The 19,396-nt window shown below is 37.1% G+C and overlaps 1 protein-coding gene and 1 long non-coding RNA gene across 5 annotated transcripts in view; one reads left to right on the top strand and one right to left on the bottom strand.

Moving 5' to 3' along the window:
- The window catches only part of stard13b (StAR related lipid transfer domain containing 13b), a 173,797-nt gene that overhangs the window by 79,348 nt on the left and 75,053 nt on the right, over nt 1–19,396 (top strand). Inside the window, exon 1 of one of the 4 annotated variants that reach the window (XM_005157640.6) lies at nt 15,422–15,805. The exons of the other annotated variants lie outside the window; for them this stretch is intronic. Coding sequence (XP_005157697.1) covers nt 15,682–15,805 — 124 coding nt within the window. The 5' untranslated portion in view covers nt 15,422–15,681. Of the gene's footprint in view, nt 1–15,421; nt 15,806–19,396 lie in introns of those variants that run through there. 4 annotated transcript variants of the gene reach the window in all.
- LOC141377875 (uncharacterized) lies at nt 1,592–15,875 on the bottom strand. The gene is made up of 3 exons (XR_012390972.1): nt 15,434–15,875; nt 11,445–11,537; nt 1,592–3,142 (listed from the first exon to the last, which is right to left on the bottom strand). It is a non-coding gene; the product is annotated as an uncharacterized lncRNA (long non-coding RNA).

The following is a 19,396-nucleotide window of genomic DNA, read 5'->3' as shown; positions in this document are numbered from 1 at the left end:
TTTTTTTGGACGGCTTTTGTGAACTGTTGCTCGGGTTTAGGGAAGCGAGCGGGCGGGCGGCCAGGTCGATTGGTAAAATTGGGGGGGGTTAGGGAAGGAGGAGGGCGAGTCGGCCGATTGGCCGGTCGCGCAGTCAATCATCCGGTCAGTCGGACAGCGGCCTTCGGCGGGTTCATGCGAGAACAGCGCTGGCGCGAACTTGCTCGCGAGAGGCGTCTGAGGTGCGCACAATAGCGGCCTCTTGCGGATTCGCGGAAACAAAAACTGCAGCCGTACGTACCCGCCGGGACGTATTCCGCGGTCTCCAGAAACGTCTGCGGGACTACATTTCCACAATGAGCCTGGGTTGTGCAGTAATGTTAAAGTAAAATGTGTTACTTTCCTTCGGTTGTCTGATTCAGTTATATTTATTGTCACTAACATGTCATTATGTTACATACTATAAATAAACAAATTTGGCATTGTTGGCGGATCATACTTTACAGTGGCGGTTTATATACAGCCCCATATACAACCCCCCCACCTTCCTTGCCTTTTTTTACTGCAAAGTCATGAATTATATCATCATTTAGCCCATTAAAGTAAACCAGAGTAAATAACAGAAATCAATCGTAAATGTAACTGAAAAACGATTTAAAGACACAACTGGAGCGATATGAAATTTTTTTTGCCTGAAAATTAATGACATTTCTATAGAATACAAAAAAATATGTTTTATGTAACTATCTGTTGTTGTAGACCCGACTCATGGCCTAGAATTAATGTTAAGTCTTACCTCCCTTATTCCTTTCCTCCGTTGCCTGCAGGGTGATATGCCACAGCCATATCACCCTGCAGCCCAAGACCGGTTACTCACTGAAGCTAAGCAGGGCTGAGCCTGGTTAGTACCTGGATGGGAGACCACTAGGGAACACTAGGTTGCTGTTGGAAGTGGTGTTAGTGAGGCCAGCAGGGGGCGCTCAACCCGTGGTCTGTGTGAGTCCTAATGCCCCAGTAAAAGTGAAGGGGACACTATACTGTCAGTGGGCGCCGTCTTTCGGATGAGACGTTAAACCGAGGTCCTGACTCTCTGCGGTCATTAAAAATCCCAAGGCACTTCTCGTGAAAGAGCAGGGGTGTAACCCCGGTGTCCTGGCCAAAGTCCCTCTATCGGCCCTTACGTTCATGGCCTCCCAATCATCCCCTTCAACCGAATTGGCTCGATCATTGTCTCTCCACTCCACCTATAGCTGGTGTGTGGTGAGCGCACTGGCGCCGTTGTCCTGTGGCTGCCGTCGCATCATCAAAGTGGATGCTGCACACTGGTAGTAGTGTGGAGAGACCCCCCTCATGATTGTGAAGCGCTTTGGGTGTATGGCCATACACAATAAATACACATTACATTTACATTTACATTACATTCTGCTTCATAGCTTTGTTTAGTCAAAATAAGATTATCGTCATATTATACCTTTAGTTTTGTCGACCTGCAAAACTCGCTGTTTGCTGACACCTCTGCATAAAAGTTACTCTGGTTTTACAGTGCATAAGCGGCGTGTATTTTATTTGCGTGCATGTAAACAACCGGCATTCATACGGGGAGCAGAACAGCGCGCGAGGCATTCCTGTGCGCATGTGTCAGTTTGCTTTCATCAGCCCTGTTTTGGTTGCACACAGAGGACAACAAACTTGCACGTGCAAAAGGCGCCAAATGTGAATGGCCTCTTATGTCTTTATTCTGGGATTACCACTGTAAATTATTGATCTTGCTTAAAGTAAAGTGTATCTCAAAGCTTTTACTGAGGCTCTTTTTTTTTACACCGTTTCCCTGTACTGCCCATATTGCCCATGCCTAAATCCGCCACTGATACTTTATAAATACAGTAAGATAACGGCTTGATAAAACAAGCTCAATATTGTGGATCTTGTCATTTACATCAGCGATAGGTGCGTATTTATTTTGTGATTTCTTGATATTATGATGTATCATTACACTCCTACTTATTAGTCTTGTTCACTTGGATGGTGACCACATGGGAAAGGTTGCTGCCGGAAGTGGTTGTTAGTTAGGCCAGCAGGGGGTGCTCAACCTGCGGTTTGAGTGGGTCTTAATGCCCCAGTATATTGATGGTGACTCTATACTGCTCAGTGAGCACCCTCTTTCAGATGAGACGTTAAACCATTTGTCTAGCAAAATATTATAATTACTGTTGATTCTGTCACTGTTTACTGGCTGTTTGTGTTGGAATGTTTAATTCATGCAGTTGTGTGTTCGTTAATTCTGTTTATTTGCTTTGTTTGTTCAACACAATCTAGCAAATGTGGCTCTATATCTCAGGCTAACTTACAGCTAGCATGCAAATAATCTACAGTATTAAGCAATTCCAGATATTGTAACTTCTATCATATTATCATTTTTTAAGAAGCAGCAAACTAGTGTCATTTTGGAAAAGTTGAAAGCACTGCAAATATTGTATACCACAAAAATAGTATTGACCAATGTGTTATTCCTAGCACAACCACAGTCACTCAATTGCATGAATTGGGACAGTGATTTAATAATTTACACTGTAAAAAGTGAGTAAATTCATTGCCTTAAAAGCAACAAGTTGATTATACTTTTAAAAGCTCAGTAAACCCATTGAACTTTTACAATTATGCACATATTTTGTTTACTTAATACTTATAAGGCAATGAGTTTACTCTCTTTTTTAAATGAAGTCAACTAATCGGTTCTTACAGTGTACATCTGACCTCGTGATTGTAAAGCAATGACCTGATGATGTTTACCACAATGAATCACTTTCACTCGAGTGAACTATTGCTTTAAGGCTCTCCTCCCCCTCCAGCCCTCAGTCTAAAAGTAGATATACATTACATTTGTGATTTTCTCTGGAAAACTGCTGGCCCGGCTTGGGAATATTTGCTCAGAAAATTTATAGCGCATACATAAGACGGGTGTGCGTATGTGTGAGTGGGAGCAGAAGGATGGTTGGGGGAAGAATTGCTCGCCTTGAATGCATTAAGCTGGGAAGCGTGATCCCCCCGGAGAATTCCTGGAGCCTGGCCTGGGACCTCACGGCCAAATCGGAGCCCAGCTTCCCAACATCTGGGCCTTTTCTCATTCCAGCTCAGTGGTCAGTCTGGAGCTCAATTCGCCGGGCTTGAAGCCAAACAAACAAGAGGTGCAAGAGAAGATCAAGATGCGGTTTCATGTATAATTCATAGTGCAGATTAAATGAAACCTCTTGCTGGTGAATACATATTTTATTAGTACGTGTGTGGGAACTATCGCAGAGCATTGAGTATAGATTAAAGACTCATTCACACCAAAACCAAACCAATTCGTAATATTATTTGGTTCATTTTAAGTGTGTGCTCTGCAGGTTTGTCATCGTCCACTTTAAATATTGAAATTCTTACAAGTAGGAAGGATTTCTCATTGGTTGTAGATGTTTTTAGTGTTTATCAACAGAAAAAAATCTGATATGTTTTGAAAAAATAAGTGATTTCATCAATATCATTCATATGAGTTGCTTTAGTTTTAGTTGTGAGCTCTGCTATTTTTTCGAATTGTTGTCTATTTTTTATTTTCATTTTGTTTGATTGTTCTACATGTGTACAAAACTTAAAGCACCAGTGCAGCTCAAGCTAAATCAAAGAACACTCTGAAGTGACGTCATTTCAAATGAATTTTGTCCAAAACCAGGACTGAGCCGATAAACAATATTATATGGAATCGTGATAAAATTTGTCAATAACAATAATAGGATCTGGACGTTTCTACTCTATAATGCTCTAATAGCCAATCGCATAGCAGAAATGTGCAACAATGGGAATCTAAAAATGTGTTGAAATTAGAAATGTTCTGAATTTTTGGCCATCGAAAAGGTATCAGCCAAAAATATGTTATGCCATTTAATAATTTTAGCATTTTTGTGGCTTCAGTCATTGTTGTGATACTCTTTTAAATATGGAATCATTAACAACTCATATTGAAATATATATTGTTATTGTTCAATATGGAAAATTATTATTGAGATTGTATTTGTGCCATGTCGCCCAGTCCTAGCCAAAACAAAAATTTGTCATTAAAGTTATATGGTGATGATGTAATATAGGCTTGTGTCTGAGGCCCTGCATTTTTCTGGTTAGGTTCTTGCATTCTAAAAAATATGCACAAACCCAACCATTGGGTTAAAAAGTACAATTTAAAGTCCATGTGAAATTAAAATTTATGATGTTTATTTAGCTAGCACATATTGTTATTATTTAGGGGATAGATTCATCCATGCAAGTGAATCCACTGAACAATTGTTTTGGTTATTCTTCAATTAACGTCTGATCATTTGCTTCTTTGTTTGCAGTGGCGATTCTTATCTGTTGATGTCAGTTTGACAACTTCAGCCACGATATTCTTAACCACCCCTCTCTTATCGTTATTTAGGTATGAGGGAATGATGCTGCAGAGAAAGTCCTGCCCCCTACTTAATAATCTGTTTCAGTTTGAAGTAAATCAACAAGCTGAAATAAATGCCTTAGCAACTTCCAGTTTATGTAGACTTTAAATTGAACAGAAATTAATAGAAATAGAATAGCCAAATATTGTCTTTGTTCATAATTGATTCAATGTTACATTTGAATAAACGAATACAGTATGTTCAATCCATTGAGGTCATAGACAAGTGTACAACATGCACACATTAAAGTGCTACTTTATTACTGAATAATATTCATTCATTCATTTTCCTTCGACTTAGTCCCTTTATTCATCAGGGGTCGCCACAGCAGAATGAACCACCAACTTATCCAGCAAATGATTTACACAGTGGATTCCCTTTCAACTGCAACCTAGTACTGGGAAACATCCATACACACTCATTCACACATACATTATGGCCAATTTAGTTTATTTAATTCACCCATAGCGCATGTCTATGGACTGTGGGGGAAACCAGGAGCACCCAGAGGAAACCCAGGCCAACACGGGGAAAACATGCAAACTCCATACAGAAATTACTCAGCCAGGACTCAAACCAGCAACCTTCTTGTTGTGAGGCGACAGTGCTAACCACTGAGTCACTGTGTCTGCCTATTTAATAAGATATTAAATAATATATATAATATGAATATAAAATAATACAGTATTATAAACCTTAATACTGTTAGAGACTCAAAAAATGATGTGCAAGTAGCTTATTAATTACCTTTAACAATGTATCTGGTATGAAAATAATGAGAAAAATAATGAAAAAATTACCATTAATACTTGATTTACTGGATTTTACTCAAGAGCTTCATTTGCCTATACATCACTTAGAGAGTAAAATGTGTTATATTCACACACGTGCAGACTATAGGGTCTGCTTAGAGAGTGGATAAGAGTTTGATGGGGGTTTTGCCAAAACAAGCAACCCCAGTGGATTTGTGTGGAGAGTCATTCACATTGTGACTGCAGCTTACGTCACTGCTTCCTCTGCGTGTCCTCCTAAAGTCTAGCCAGAATAATCTCCTCCTCGATATCAACCAAAAAGATGCAGGAATCTTCAATGCAGAAGGAATGATAGCGCAGAGCCATGAGCGCAGGGCTTCCTGTCAAAGGCTTTGATCAGGAACATGACCCGCTTGACCCCATTACCGAGCACAGGACCAGACAGCGTCTGAAGGTTTGCGTTAAAGAGGCTCAAATATTTTTAAACGAGGAATTTCGGCAATCTGAAAAGTCCATGTGGTTTCAATTGCGTAGCTTGACGCTGGTTGAGAATGCAGAGACACCAACTTGGCTACTGTGCAAAATGTGCTGCCTGGCCGAAGTCCCATTGGGTTTTTCTTGACGCTGAAGCTCAACCATCTGTACCACATTCATATTCTCGCTGGCAAACGTTGAGGGCTTGCGCTGTAATTCTGTGAAACTAATTACTTCACATAAGCACTCGTAGATTCACATCTGGGCTGGTGTATTTCTTTCACAGTATCCATTTCGGGTTTAATCTTAGAAATCAGTTTATTTAATGAGACGTTTGGAACCGTTGCAAATGTATCCAGTTATGATTCAGTGCTTTCCGGTTGTTTCATTTCAGTGAAAGCAATGGTAAACTAATATGAAAAGTTTATAAATAAGTGCGATTTTAAGGATATGAAGTTTATAGATAAAAGTGACCATCAAAATTGACTCCATTGGTTTCCATTTTAACAAATTTTTCAAAATTCACAAAAACATTGCAAATTGAGCCCCGGTCAAATCACACAATTTTTATTGTCAATTACTAAAGTCACTATGTCAGATTATCTTTTTTTTTTTTTGGTCTGTTTTGTTCTGAATGTTCAATTTTAGTTACATTGCATCTACATGCTAACTAATTCTCAGATTATAGGCTGTTTGGTTGGGGTTAGTGTACGTTGACGTACTTGCAAAGTTTCTTATAATTAGTTAAATATCTGTTAAAGGTGCATATCAACAGATATTAAGCTGACAGTACAGAAATAATCAAATGGACCATCAAAATAAAGTGGTACCAATTTTTTCTTGATAAGATCTTGACTTGTCGTGGGTAACAAATGTGCAATACCACACGTTCCTTCATGATCAGTCATCTTGTGATGTCTACGACAAGCGTTACTTCCCAAAGCAGTCACAAGTGTTTTTATAACAATATTTCTAATCCCAATTTCAGTTTTTTTAATCTTATTTTTATCTCAATAAACACTAATGCGTGCAGACACCTAATAACCACATTATTTAAGGGCATTTTTAATGGCATGGATAGGATCAAACTTATGATTCCTTTTTAATATTAAGATATTTTCTTTGTAATCTAAATGTATATTTTTTTGCTATGGGTTGCTTATAAAACACACATGAACTTGCCGCGAGTGAGGAGAAAATGAAAGCTCATCAGCAACAAGAAAAATCAGATGCTCAAGACATAATCTTTAAAATAATGACATTAAAAAAATTTGTAAATATATAACTGAGTTTTTTTTTAAAGCTGTCACAGTGAAGTGTTCTTTAAATCCTTCTTTTTCTCAAAGCGAAACAAATCATCCACCCGTATAGTTAAGTAGTGGAGGGGCACAAACAAAAATATAATTCATATATTTTTCTTGGAAAAAATAATGCTTTGAAACGAATTTCGTTTGGAATCATTTGTATCCTAATTTTAAATGTATTTTTTGTTGGTTAGTTATCTATTAGATAAACTAGAATAACAAATAACATCTGAGGTGATGTGCTTCAAAACAAGTCTGTTATATGCGCCAAAGCACAAATTGCCAGGAGATTGTACTGGTTTGTTAAATAAAATAATAGACTAACCTAAATAAAATTAAAGTGAAATATTTACAGGTTCAGAGAAGCCTATATTAAACTGTTTTCACTATTAATGACAAATTTGAATAAGCAAGAAATGCTTTTGCAATGTATATGCAGCCCTGAACATGTTCCTAGATTACCTTGGAAGAACAAATTCTTTTGGAAGGCTGAGAGAACTCAGAAACTTGCTGAGAATGAAGATGTCTGCATATTTTTGCCAGTCTGTCTGATAAAACTGCTTAAACACCTTAATATTTTAGAAAAGGTAGTTCAAGTTTGCATAACCAAAAGCCGCTTTCACACATACAAACCTTGCTGGCAATTTTCTGGAAAGGGATCATGTGTGAATGGGCCCTTTTTAACAATACCGGTAAATTTGTTCCGGCAATTTTCCAGAAAGAGAAGTTATAACATTACTGTTAAATTGCTGGAATGATGCGCTGTGTAAACGCAGAAGGAAGATTGCCGGAAAGAGCATGTTTATGCTTAGAACGTGAGACGTCTACTCCAGTCAATCAGAATATTCAGACTGATTCACATCCGCACTGAAAATGAAAATAAAAGCCTTTTATTATTTTTCCACACACAGTTAGCTGCTAAATGTTAGTCAGATAACATTCCCATGTTCCTTCTTAATGCCAACTATGGAAAAAAAATATTGTTAAAATGCTTATGATAAACTGCTGTTTTTTAACCTTCAAGCTCTGCTTCAGTCGCTTCACGCATGTGCACGTGAAGCAGCCAGTGAGCGCTACCACACACATATATACATCTTGACACATGAAAGTGTTTCTTTATATGTTTTTATCAAAGTTTTTCCCAGAACTTACCATCCAGAGTTTGTTATGTAGTCAAATGTTTACAAATACAAGCGCAGCAATTTAGTGCTCATTTCTGGTTAATGATGTCAGAATTTACCTGTATTTTGGAATGGATGTGTGAACAGCGCTTTTTTTAATATACTGGTAAAGTCGTTCCGGAAATTACTGTATCGGTATCACTGTGTAAAAGGGGCTAATGATTGATCTTATCCACCTGTGACCCACCCATAAGTAAATATGCAGCCTATTTTTTGATTACCTGACCAGCGCATTAACGGCAGCACCTGCTGAGATAACGGAGAAATTATGTGCTCCTATTGCAAAGTACCACCCACGTGATGGAACTCATTGTCAGGAACGAGAAAAAAATAAACATGCTAGACTTTCTGCGATGGTGTCGTGAGGTGTCACATGTATCATTTGTCATGACCTATGCCACATTACACGAGAAGAAACGATTGAATATTGTATCAAGATGCTCATTTGTCGTTTACGAATCCCGAAATCGTGACAACTTGGTGTGATCTGACTGGGGCTTCAGATGCATTTCCATCAAGTTTTTAGAGTGGCTGATTAGTATTGGTAACCTAGTAACCAACAGTTAATAAGGTAAGCTTAATGTAAACAGCTGATTAGTCATGTGGGTGTTATCTTTGCTATGTCAGAGTTTATTCGGCAATTGCAATTCCATCTCCCAGTATTTGTGATAACTTTTTAAGTTTTTTGAGTGAGTAAAAAATAATAGAATTAACAGATTTTTAATTGAAAAACTGCAGATCTTGTAAAGAAAATTGTAGATTTGTAGATCTCTTGGGGGTCGAATAAGTAAATCTCAACTGTAGACTGCTTGAAATGCAACATGACAGCAGAGGAAGCCGCTTCTGCCTTGGCTTATCAAGGTTGTGCTGACCACTTGTTTGGTGTTTTTGCTCTGTAGACTGGTTTTGTAATGGAAAGGCTGTGCTGAAGTTTAAAGTGACGGGTCTCTCAGCTGCTGACAGACAGGAGATCAAGGGCTCAGATCAGGCAGCTGGAGCACTGATGAAGAGAGACAGTTGCTGAGGTGGACAGACACGACCTGAGTCTGCGCTATTAAACGGACAGCAGTCTATGTGTTGGACAAATGAAGCTGAGAATAGAAAGCTGCAGGTCATCATTTAGGTGGTGTTATCTTGAGAGCTTTAGAAGCATGCAGACCCGGAGTGGAAGGCTAGTTAAAAAGCATTCTTTTGTATTTGTGTAATGTAAAAGTCTGTTATACATATTTACTTTCTATATTATACAGTATTATGCAGTTGCTGTTAAAATTATTAGTGAAATTTGGAGTATTTTTTAAGGCCAACACAGGGAGAACATGCAAACTCAGAAACACAGAAACGCCAACTGACCCAGCCGAGGCTCGAACCAGCGACCTTCTTGCTGTGAGGTGACCGCACTACCTACTGCACCACTTCGTCGCCAAATTAATAATTTAATACCATAATAATATAATTTAGTCATAATCAGGTGGCTAATAATTTTGACTCTAAAAATTGTTTTAAAAAAACATAAAAACTGATTTTGTTCCAGCCCAAGTAAAATAAATAAGATTTTCTCCAAAATATCAAATATTAATGGGTATATTTGAAAATATGCTCTTTACTCTGTTTAAACAAACTTAGCAAGTTTTTGATAAGAAACTTTTTCAAAAAAAATTGAATGAAAAAAAAAAACACGAATTTTAGGGCTAACAATTAAATTATTATATATTTTTAAAAAATTATTTTAATTTTCCCTTTAAAATATGTAAAGTTGAAGTCAGAATTATTAGCCTGTTTTTCATTTTTTTCTTTTTCAAATATTTCCCAAATTATGTTTAACAGAGCAACCAAATCCAACCAATTCCTAGTCTTTCTTTCAGTGGTCAGACAGTCATATCGCCACGCCAGGCATTCCAGTGCAGATCCTGCAAGAGGGGAAATGTTTGGCCCTGACCTCTGACCTTTGACACGTAAGCTGAGGCACAGCAGATGAGCCGCGTGTTCTTTCCCATCAGATGACTCCATTACTAACTACAGCTCATGCGCAATAACACTCACCTTGATAAAGGCTACTCTACTACCTGACTAAATGAATGGGGAAATGGGGAAACATAAAACTGCTTGCCAAGCTTACAATTACAATACATATTTGGAATCACCAATGAAATGAAACAACAACGGTATCATACAAACGTCCGAATCAAACAAAATCTGCATATTTTCAGGTTGCCTAAGCTAATGCGCATGCGCACTCGAAAGTAACGAGATCACCAACCTTATTTATGGCCATTCTACAGATTATCATCCTGTGGATAATGCTTGGTCAGTTCGCTCTGCTTTTTTTAAAGTAATTCACAGCTTGATCTTAAAGGCAAATCTCCTCCAGAAATGACAGCAACTCTTTGTTTACAAGTTTGTAGGCGTTTGAGTAGTTGCTGTACCTTGCGTTTGTTTCATAAAGATTACAAAACCGAAAAACTTTTGTTTTTAAGTGCACTTGGTTCATTTAAAAGTACAGATTTAAAACTTTATTTATATGCATTTCTTATGTCTGTGAAGCAAGTATTCGCTGAGAATCTAGTGTGTTTGTTGACCACAAAAAACTGTCGTAAAAGCACATGTCTGGTCTGAGTTTCTCCCCAATAGAATTGTCAGTCTATTGTGATTGTTGATTGGCTCCTGTACTAGTAGGCGGGGCTTTATTTGCCATTTTGACCGTTACATTTTAGCCCTGTTCAAAACTGTGAGTGACATGACTTGTGTATTCTTTAGTGTTTGGTATGAAGTTCGAGCAAAAAGTGTAGGCACTGACCTATCCTTCAGAAACAATTTTAAACTGAGTCTTTTTGGGAAGCAGTCTGTCATAAAATATTTGTAAATTGTAAATTTGACCAATAGATGACACTGTATCGACATTCTTCAGCACATTTCCGTCTTTAGTTGTTCGGATGATAGGAGTCTTGGGAGGCTCCTACAGGTGTTGATACATCTACCAACAGAACATTTTTCAATTCAGGCTGATTAAAAATACATGTTTCAGCCTACTTTTTTGTGAAACTGTACTTACTGTAAACTGTAAAGTAACACTGTAAAACTGCACTTAAAAATACATTTGCAGTTTCTAGGTAACATGAAAGCTACATGGCAGTGTGACACCAACAACTTCGGTTTCTTTTCACACTAATGATATGTACAGTGACATAACATCGACAAATTAAGGGTTATTTTTGTGCAGGTCTTTGCACAACACCACATAAATTCCACAAAATAACTTAACTGTGTCTATTATTTGTAATCAAATACTTGCCTCACCTGACTTTCTCCATATGGACAACTTTTCTGGCATGGTCAGTTCACGGTGCAGTGTTGTTCTTGTCATATGTACTGATTGCTTTAGTTTCAAGTCTGGTAAGGAAAGATTACAGAAAACAGATGAAAGCAATGTAAAATAAAGGTAAAACTAAATGGTCACAGTGCACTTTATTTTCTCATGCTTGTTTTTGAAAACGCTATTGGCTTAGTTTAGTTAAGGGTTTAGGTTAGCGGTTCGCTAGGTCATTTGTGCGAAAGCCCAACCTTCTAGACATGCACAAAAAGTACATGTAGCTGAAACGCATAACCAAATGTACCCTAAGTAATGTATCTTAAAAAAAATAAACTTGTATTTTTTTATCTGAAACGTGCAACCAAACATACCCGAAGCAATGTATTTTACCTTATGCAAAAATGTAAGCCAAGGCACGTATTTCCAATGAGCCTGGGTTGGCTTTTCCTAATGCTCTTTTTCACATTTTCTTTTTGGTTTTTAGAGGCACAGAGGACCTGATTATAGGTAAAGAGTTTCATGCTGAGGAAGGGCAGACATACGGTGAACACTGACGGCTTATTTAATTACGGGCCTCTGCGGGCTCCATTTTGCTCTCAGCATGGCATCATCCTCATAACAGAGAGGAAAGTGCTTTGTGTGACAGCGTTTCTGTCTGTAATGTGAAGAAATGATCCAAACTGAGAATTTCTTGGGTGGAAAAGGTGATGGGAAAAGGTATAGTCTAATGGAGAAATAGTCTGACCATGTTTAATTCAACTCATATTATTATCAGAATCTATTCACCCTAAATTTAGCGTTAGGTTTGGCTGTGCTTTAAAATCTGATCGTGTTTCTGTTTAAGAGTAGGCATGCCGTATATTATATTGTTCCTGTTTATTATTATAATTTGAAAATTGTTTATTCAAAAGAAATAGTGTTTTGTTTGTTGCTGAGGCACTTCTAGTAAGATGCCTTCTATATCAAATATTTTTGTTTTGTTTTGTTACTGTACCCGATCTTAGTCAGGTATTTGATTAAAAGTTCCAATTTGGAAACAATATTTTCTCCTTTTGTTGCTTATGGGCTTGGAATGATCTGCAAACTGTACACTCAAAAAATAATTACTGCTGCTTGTTCAAACTACAATCAGCTGAAAACACAATTCTTGTAATTTTTTTAGACAGTTTGTTTTATGTTCAGTCCACTTAAATTTTTAAAACATTAAGTTACTTAAGCAATTTTTGTTGGGTCAACATGAAGGAATTGAATTGGTCAAACTACCTGGTTAGAGGATTTGTAGTTTTCAGAATGCTTTGCATGGGATTGAATTAAAAGAGTAAAATGTTGACAATAAAAGTAATCTTAGAAATAGAATCTTCACTTTAGTTTGAAGATTTTCATGTTACGCTTTGAGTTTTGAGGTTATCAACTTGCAGAAGCACCCATTTTAGGGGTGTTGGCAGCTTAATAAGTAAAAATGCAGTTTTTTGCTTTGCTCAATGACCAATACTGCAACTGTCCTAAATTTAGTTTTGAGATCAGTCTCAGTTTCGATCAACATGTAACTCATGGTTAGTTTAGGAAAACTTCAAATAAATAAAACTAAGAGACTTTGAAATGCACGACACATAATGATATTGTCAGACCTTTGGTTTAATAAAAAATAAGTTAAATAAAAATACAAATGTATTTAAACTTTAATTTGATAAAATCATGTTGGACCAACTTAGTGGCATTTATTTGTGTAAATAGTTGTTTTGTAGTCGGTGCTAAACAAATGTATTGGATAGAAATCCTGCCCTCAATTAAATTGAGTTCATCCAATGAGTTATTTTTTTGAGTGTAAATTGAAATTTGAGTTGTCACTGTATTCAACATAATCTCCCTGCAGTTCCTAACTTTTTGATTTAATGGCTAATTCACATTAATTCTTACAATCTCATTCGTACATTTTTAGTATGATCTGCTCAATTTGAGTCTTGGCATGCTTAATTTGCTTCATCTTATTTTTCAAGAGTTCACACATAGCTGATGATTGATTATAAAGCTTGTTTGGCATGCTGTCCCGGGAGAGAGCCCTGAGCTCATAAGATCCTCGAGCCTGGGGCTCCCACCTGTTGCAAGGCGAGAAGGGAGTTTGAGCTCAGGTAGATCTCGAGAACTCCCCTACTGTAGCAACTATTGAACACATAGTGATTGCTCTTAAGAGATAACTACTTAATAGGAGCATGTCTATGGTGCCGATTTGGATTAGTCAATTGTCTTAAGTTGCATGTTTTTGGACAGTGGGAGGAAACCGGGGAACCGGGGGGAAATCCACGTGAGCACGGGGAAAACGTGTCAACTCTGCACAGAAACGTCGGCTGGCTTGGTAAGGACTAGAACCATGACGGTCTTGCTGTAAGGCAACAGTGCTAACCACTGAGCCTCCGTGCCACCAATCTAGGAAAGTAGGAGGAGGGGTGGAAGGGGGATTCTTTCAAACAAAGATGGCTGTTATATGGAATTTAGGGTATTTATAGTGGCTTATGCCTAGTTCAGACTGTGTGATTTTAGCCCCGATTTTGGCTCCCCTACAGGTTTTGAGAAATCGCAGACAAATGCCTGAAATCACAGGCAAATCGGTGCTCGTGCACGTGAGTGACAATCACACAGTATGAACTATCAAAAACGCGATCTGAGAGAATCGCAGATGAGTCGCCGATGCCTGTGAGATATTTAACATGCTTAATATCTGGAGCTGTCGGCGATTCAAATCATGCTGTGTGAATTGAGTTTTGACTAAAAATAACATCGGCGATCGCCTACAGCCAATGAGAGAGCAGCATTCACTTGTGTATCCGTGTGTGTATACCATAGACTGTGTATACCTGCTGCAGGCCAGCAGGAGGCTGGGGGGAAAGTTAAAAGCGCTCTTTTTCGGTTTATTTGGACCCACGAAATGGTGTAAAAAAACTAGTGAAAGTTTGACAGGACTCAGGAGCAACCGTGTCTGTTTGATGTTTCATACAGAAAGAAATTAGTTTATATCAATGTTAAGGAGAAATGGCTAATTCCCTTTAAACGCAGGTGAGCAATATGTACATTTTCTACCCCATTAAAGGCTTCTTTCTCATTATGTAGTTAATAATAAAAGATATACTAGGTGTTTTTGGCTGTGAGACGTAGTTTGGACAAAGTTGTCGGCGATTCTTCCTATAGTAAAGTCATGCAATGTGAAAGTCCTTGTCGCCGATCCATCTTGCAGTGTAAACAAAGCAGCGACGAAATGCAAGCCCAGATAGTCAAGCAGTGTGAAAACATCTGTGACACGACTACTTTGAAAATCATGCAGTCTGAACTCGGCATAAGGAATTGTCTGATTGGCGAATTATAAATTGAATAATGCGGGGCCGTCTTCAAGCAATCATAAGCACGTGATCCTCTCGAAATTAGTTTATAAATGAACTTTACAAAGTAACTGTTTTGTGTGATTATTTTGTTTTGTGGCAACTTCATGTACTGCTATTATCTCACTAATAAATCTCAGTGGAACTCATCCAGGCTAAATAAAGGATATAAAAAAATAATCATAGGCAAATTGTTCATGTTGGTGTATTCAGTTTATTGTTATTAAATTGCTGTATTTATAACATTATAACAAATGACCCGTAAATCATTAATTGTATATCTCACCAATAAAGTTAAATTGTTGTTCGTTATGTTATTTTATTATTTATTCGTTAGCTTTTTTGCTGTGAATAATTATAGTTTTTTTGCTGAGGTTTGACGGTGAGCTGTAAAATGAAGTCCTGCAGCGGTGAGAGTGATGATTGAGAGAGAATGTGTGTGTGTGTCTGTGTGTGTGTGTGTGTGTGTGTGTGTGTGTGAGAGAGAGAGAGAGAGAGAGAGAGAGAGAGAGAGAGAGAGAGAGAGAGAGAGAGAGAGAGAGAGAGAGAGAGAGAGAGAGTGGTCGTATGTTACGAGTTGGAGGAGAAACTTCAAACAAACCCACATCTGTAGTGAAACACACGGCGGCTGCAGACAGCGAGTGCGCGCGTCTCTCTCTCCAAAAGCGTGCCTCAAACTGGATTATTCGGGAGATTATTACCACATTATTCATTTCTTTCGATATGCTTCTATTCTTCGGAAAAGTTCCTAAGTGCGGTCTGTGGCTGCGGGGCAAGTGAAGAAGCGGTCTTGGAGATTTAACCGGAGTTCGCGCGCGAGTCGCTGATTGATTATTATGAGCGCGGACTGACGATGACAGCGAAACGAAAGTCTCTCACACTGACACTCAGACGATCTTTCAGCGAGCAGCTCCGAGAATCCACGACCAAAGCCTGGGATTTACTGTGGAAAAGTGTCAGAGAGAGACGACTTGCAGGTTAGTGACACTGAAGGAAAAGTTGACGCTCACGGAGTTGTGTGACGCTCGCGTGAAATGACAGTGATATGATGATGTGCACAACGTGGGATTAACGAAGTTTGTGTTTGTTTACCTTTGTGTGTGTGTGTGTGTGTGTGTGTGTGTGTGTGTGTGTGTGTGTGTGTGTGTGTGTGATCGATATAGTGTGGCGAAAATGTGAAAACTAGCCCCAATGCAAATATTTTCCAGAGTAGGTTTATTTTTTAAAGTGTCAGGCACAAACCTTTACTACTCACTTTAACCTTTGACTACTAAAATAATAGAATATTTGAAGAGTCCTTTAAATGGTATTTCACTTTAAATGCAATAAAAATAACTTGTTCGTCAATATTAAAGTAACTTTTCTGAGCCCAAGCAAGTCGAAGCCCAATGCAAATTTTAGAAGAAAATATATAACGGCATTTAGAGTTTTTTGCATCTAAACTCCTCATTTTCACCTCTTACAAAAAAGAGATACAGTTCTTTTATGTCATTAGTGGAACTTGTCATCAAACACCTTATACTATTTTCTTTATTCCAGGCACTAGGTCCAATAGCACAAAAGACCATCAAAACAATACAAACCACACGATGTACATCTAAAAAGACAGTTATGCCAATGTTTCATCAAAGCCAGCAACATCAATAACATGCTATTACAATGCTATTCTGAGAATTCTCCAATCATGAAAATTGTTTTTAATTTGTCAAAATTAAGTTCTAATAAATGTACATTACTAATAAAAAAAATTAGTTTTAATATATTTAAATAAAAAAATGATCTTTGCTTAATATTGTAATGATTGTTGGAGTAAGCTAAGCATTTATAATTTTGATCCATAAAGTATCACATTTTAGATTTTTTTTTTTTTTTGGAGTTTTAGAATTTTATTCACAAAAAGTCTTGTGAAGGCTGCATTCATTATTATAATAGAATTATTATGATGATATAAACTGTAAAAAAAAATTAAAAATAAAAAGCCGCATCATCAAATAATATTACAATATAAATGACATGTGTTGCATTGTAAAATAGCTGTAGTATAATTATCCTGTTTAATTAGAAATTATTATAATAAACTATTTCAGTGCTCATAATAATTTCTTCTCCAATCGACAGATAAATTTATCAAAATTTCTCATCAAAAAAAAAATAAATTATTGAACTCTTACCTTCTAGAATAATTCACTTGCAATACACCACCTATTTTTTTAAGAAGAATCATCACACAATCATTATACGTTTTCAGCAAAATGTATACTATAAAACGTTGCTAACAATAACTTTTCTCAAAACATAACATACATGTTAAATGTTAGATACTAAGATATGAAAACACAGTTTTTTAACAAATATGAACGAGCCAGATAAAGTGGTAACGTCAGTGGAAACAAAGCTGAAAACTGGACAAAACATATGTAGAAACATTCTAGCTATCTATAATACATCCCAGCTGACACATAACATCATAAGATGCTAATATTAGGTTAGATTTAGGTCGCCAGCATCTAAGGACAATGTTATTTTGATGTTCAATAACGACGTGAAATGATGTTTATATTAATAATTTTAGATTGTCTTAAAAAGTGACCAAAATAAAAATCGAGCCAACCTCTTAAACCAGTGTCATATTAATGTAAAATACTGACATTTATTCTTCAAAATCCAACGTCTGATAGACGTCATATTGGTAATGTCCAGACAAAGCCAAGCTGTAACAAAAATAGGTGTTGATATTTGGTTGTTTTTAGGTTGCATTAGAAAGTAACCAAAATGCTATATCTGTCCAACATTGGACTGACGTCGGTCTGACGTTGAGTCCTGATGTCTACCTGATTTTCATTTCCAAACAAAATGCAACATTCCCCTTGGTTGGGGACATCCTATGCCTGCTGGTTATATTTTCTTATAGAGAGCAACTTCATTCTTTCATTATTCTTTGGAGTTTGAATCATCTACACTAAGTCAAAAGTTTGAAATGTTTGCATTAAAGATTTATTAATGTGTTTAAAAGAAATAGCTTCTTTTTATCACTAAGGCTGCATTTGTTTTTATCAAAAATACAATATAAACCATAATAATAATCTATGTGAATGTATTGTAATAATGTAATCGGAATTAATTCACAGGGTAAAGTTAAATACTTCAAATAATATTTCACAATGTTGCCGTTATTTGTTGTGTTTTTTAGCAAATTTGCACATTCTTAGTGAGAAAAGACTTTAGCTACATTAAAACATTTCAAATCTTAATGTTTGCAAGCAATTGATTAGCATTCTACAGGTTTTATTATTGTTATATTTATACTGAAATTCTTTAATAACAGGCCTGTAGTCAGCCTGGTGAATGAGGTGGTTTCCTTTTCAGTTTTTTGCCTCTTTTTCTATTTTATTAAGAGGTTTAAATAGGTTGCATTTTAGTGACATTTTAAGCACTAGTTTTTTTGCTGGATTACTATGCTGGATGGGTCTCAGAACGACTTTTTGATGTACCATAAACATTTCCTAAATATATAGAATAAAGAAATATGAGAACAATACAATACTTTTTTAATACAAATCTATTACATCATACATCGCTAGAAAAAAGTAATTTGTTAAAGTTTTAAATAAAAAACTGCAGCCTATTGACATTTAAATATCTTTCATATAAATAACATGCTGGCCAGCACATTTAACATTCCTCAGTCATGCTGAAGTGACAGCCAACACGTGATTCTGCTTGGTGTTGAAGTCTTCTTCAATGGATTATTTTCACAATTTATTAAGGCATAGCAGTTAAAATAGGACGAATGAGCTCATGTATGGGAAAAATTCTGGACTTCTGTCGGTGAGGGGGTGTGTCTTTCGAACCACCCGAACCCCCTCTGGCTACGTGCCAGAAGTTTCCCTTTAACTGGCATATGTGCAACATTTGAAGGAACTACTGTTTACTACTAATAACTCTTGTTGATGGATTCAGACGTTTAACTGCATGATTTGACCACTAGATGTCAGTCAATGCAATGCTGTCCCAATATAGTGGAAAACACTAATCACTCTTCATATTATAATTTCATTTTTGCTGTTGGCATGCATTATGCGTTTCCATCTGTTGTTTTATCGGACAGTAATTGAAAGTCTGCAGTTAGAGCTAGACCTTTAGCAGCTCATGTGTTTGTCTTGTTCAAGGCTCTTTGTTTATTTGGGCTCACGTTAGGAGTGGTGATGAAATGTTGAGGCATTGCTGGCGTGCTTATCACGTTCATTTCCATATATGTATTTCAGGGTTGTGCTGTGTGCTATGTAGGTGGCAGTCATGTGCGCGGCCTGTTTATTCACATGCCAAACAATGAGGAGCTTTTTGAGGCATGACGGTGGAGAGATCAGTGCGGCTCCCAAGAGGGATATATTTCAGTCTGACTTGAGCCTCTATTAAAAGTTCAAGCATGAAGGATGTTCTGGCAGAAAGAGCTCCACCTTTCAGTTCTGTCCTTCACAACAAAGTTTGCCATTCAAAGCTTTAATTCTTTTGAGCGGACTATATATATTCTAGTGTGCAGATATTTGGGGCTGGCATGATATGTGTGA

This window comes from Danio rerio, chromosome 15, assembly GCF_049306965.1.
Source record: "Danio rerio strain Tuebingen ecotype United States chromosome 15, GRCz12tu, whole genome shotgun sequence".
In the NCBI taxonomy this organism is placed as follows: Eukaryota; Metazoa; Chordata; class Actinopteri; order Cypriniformes; family Danionidae; genus Danio; species Danio rerio.
Note: the sequence above shows the minus strand (reverse complement) of the source record. Positions and strands in the feature narration are given on the sequence as shown.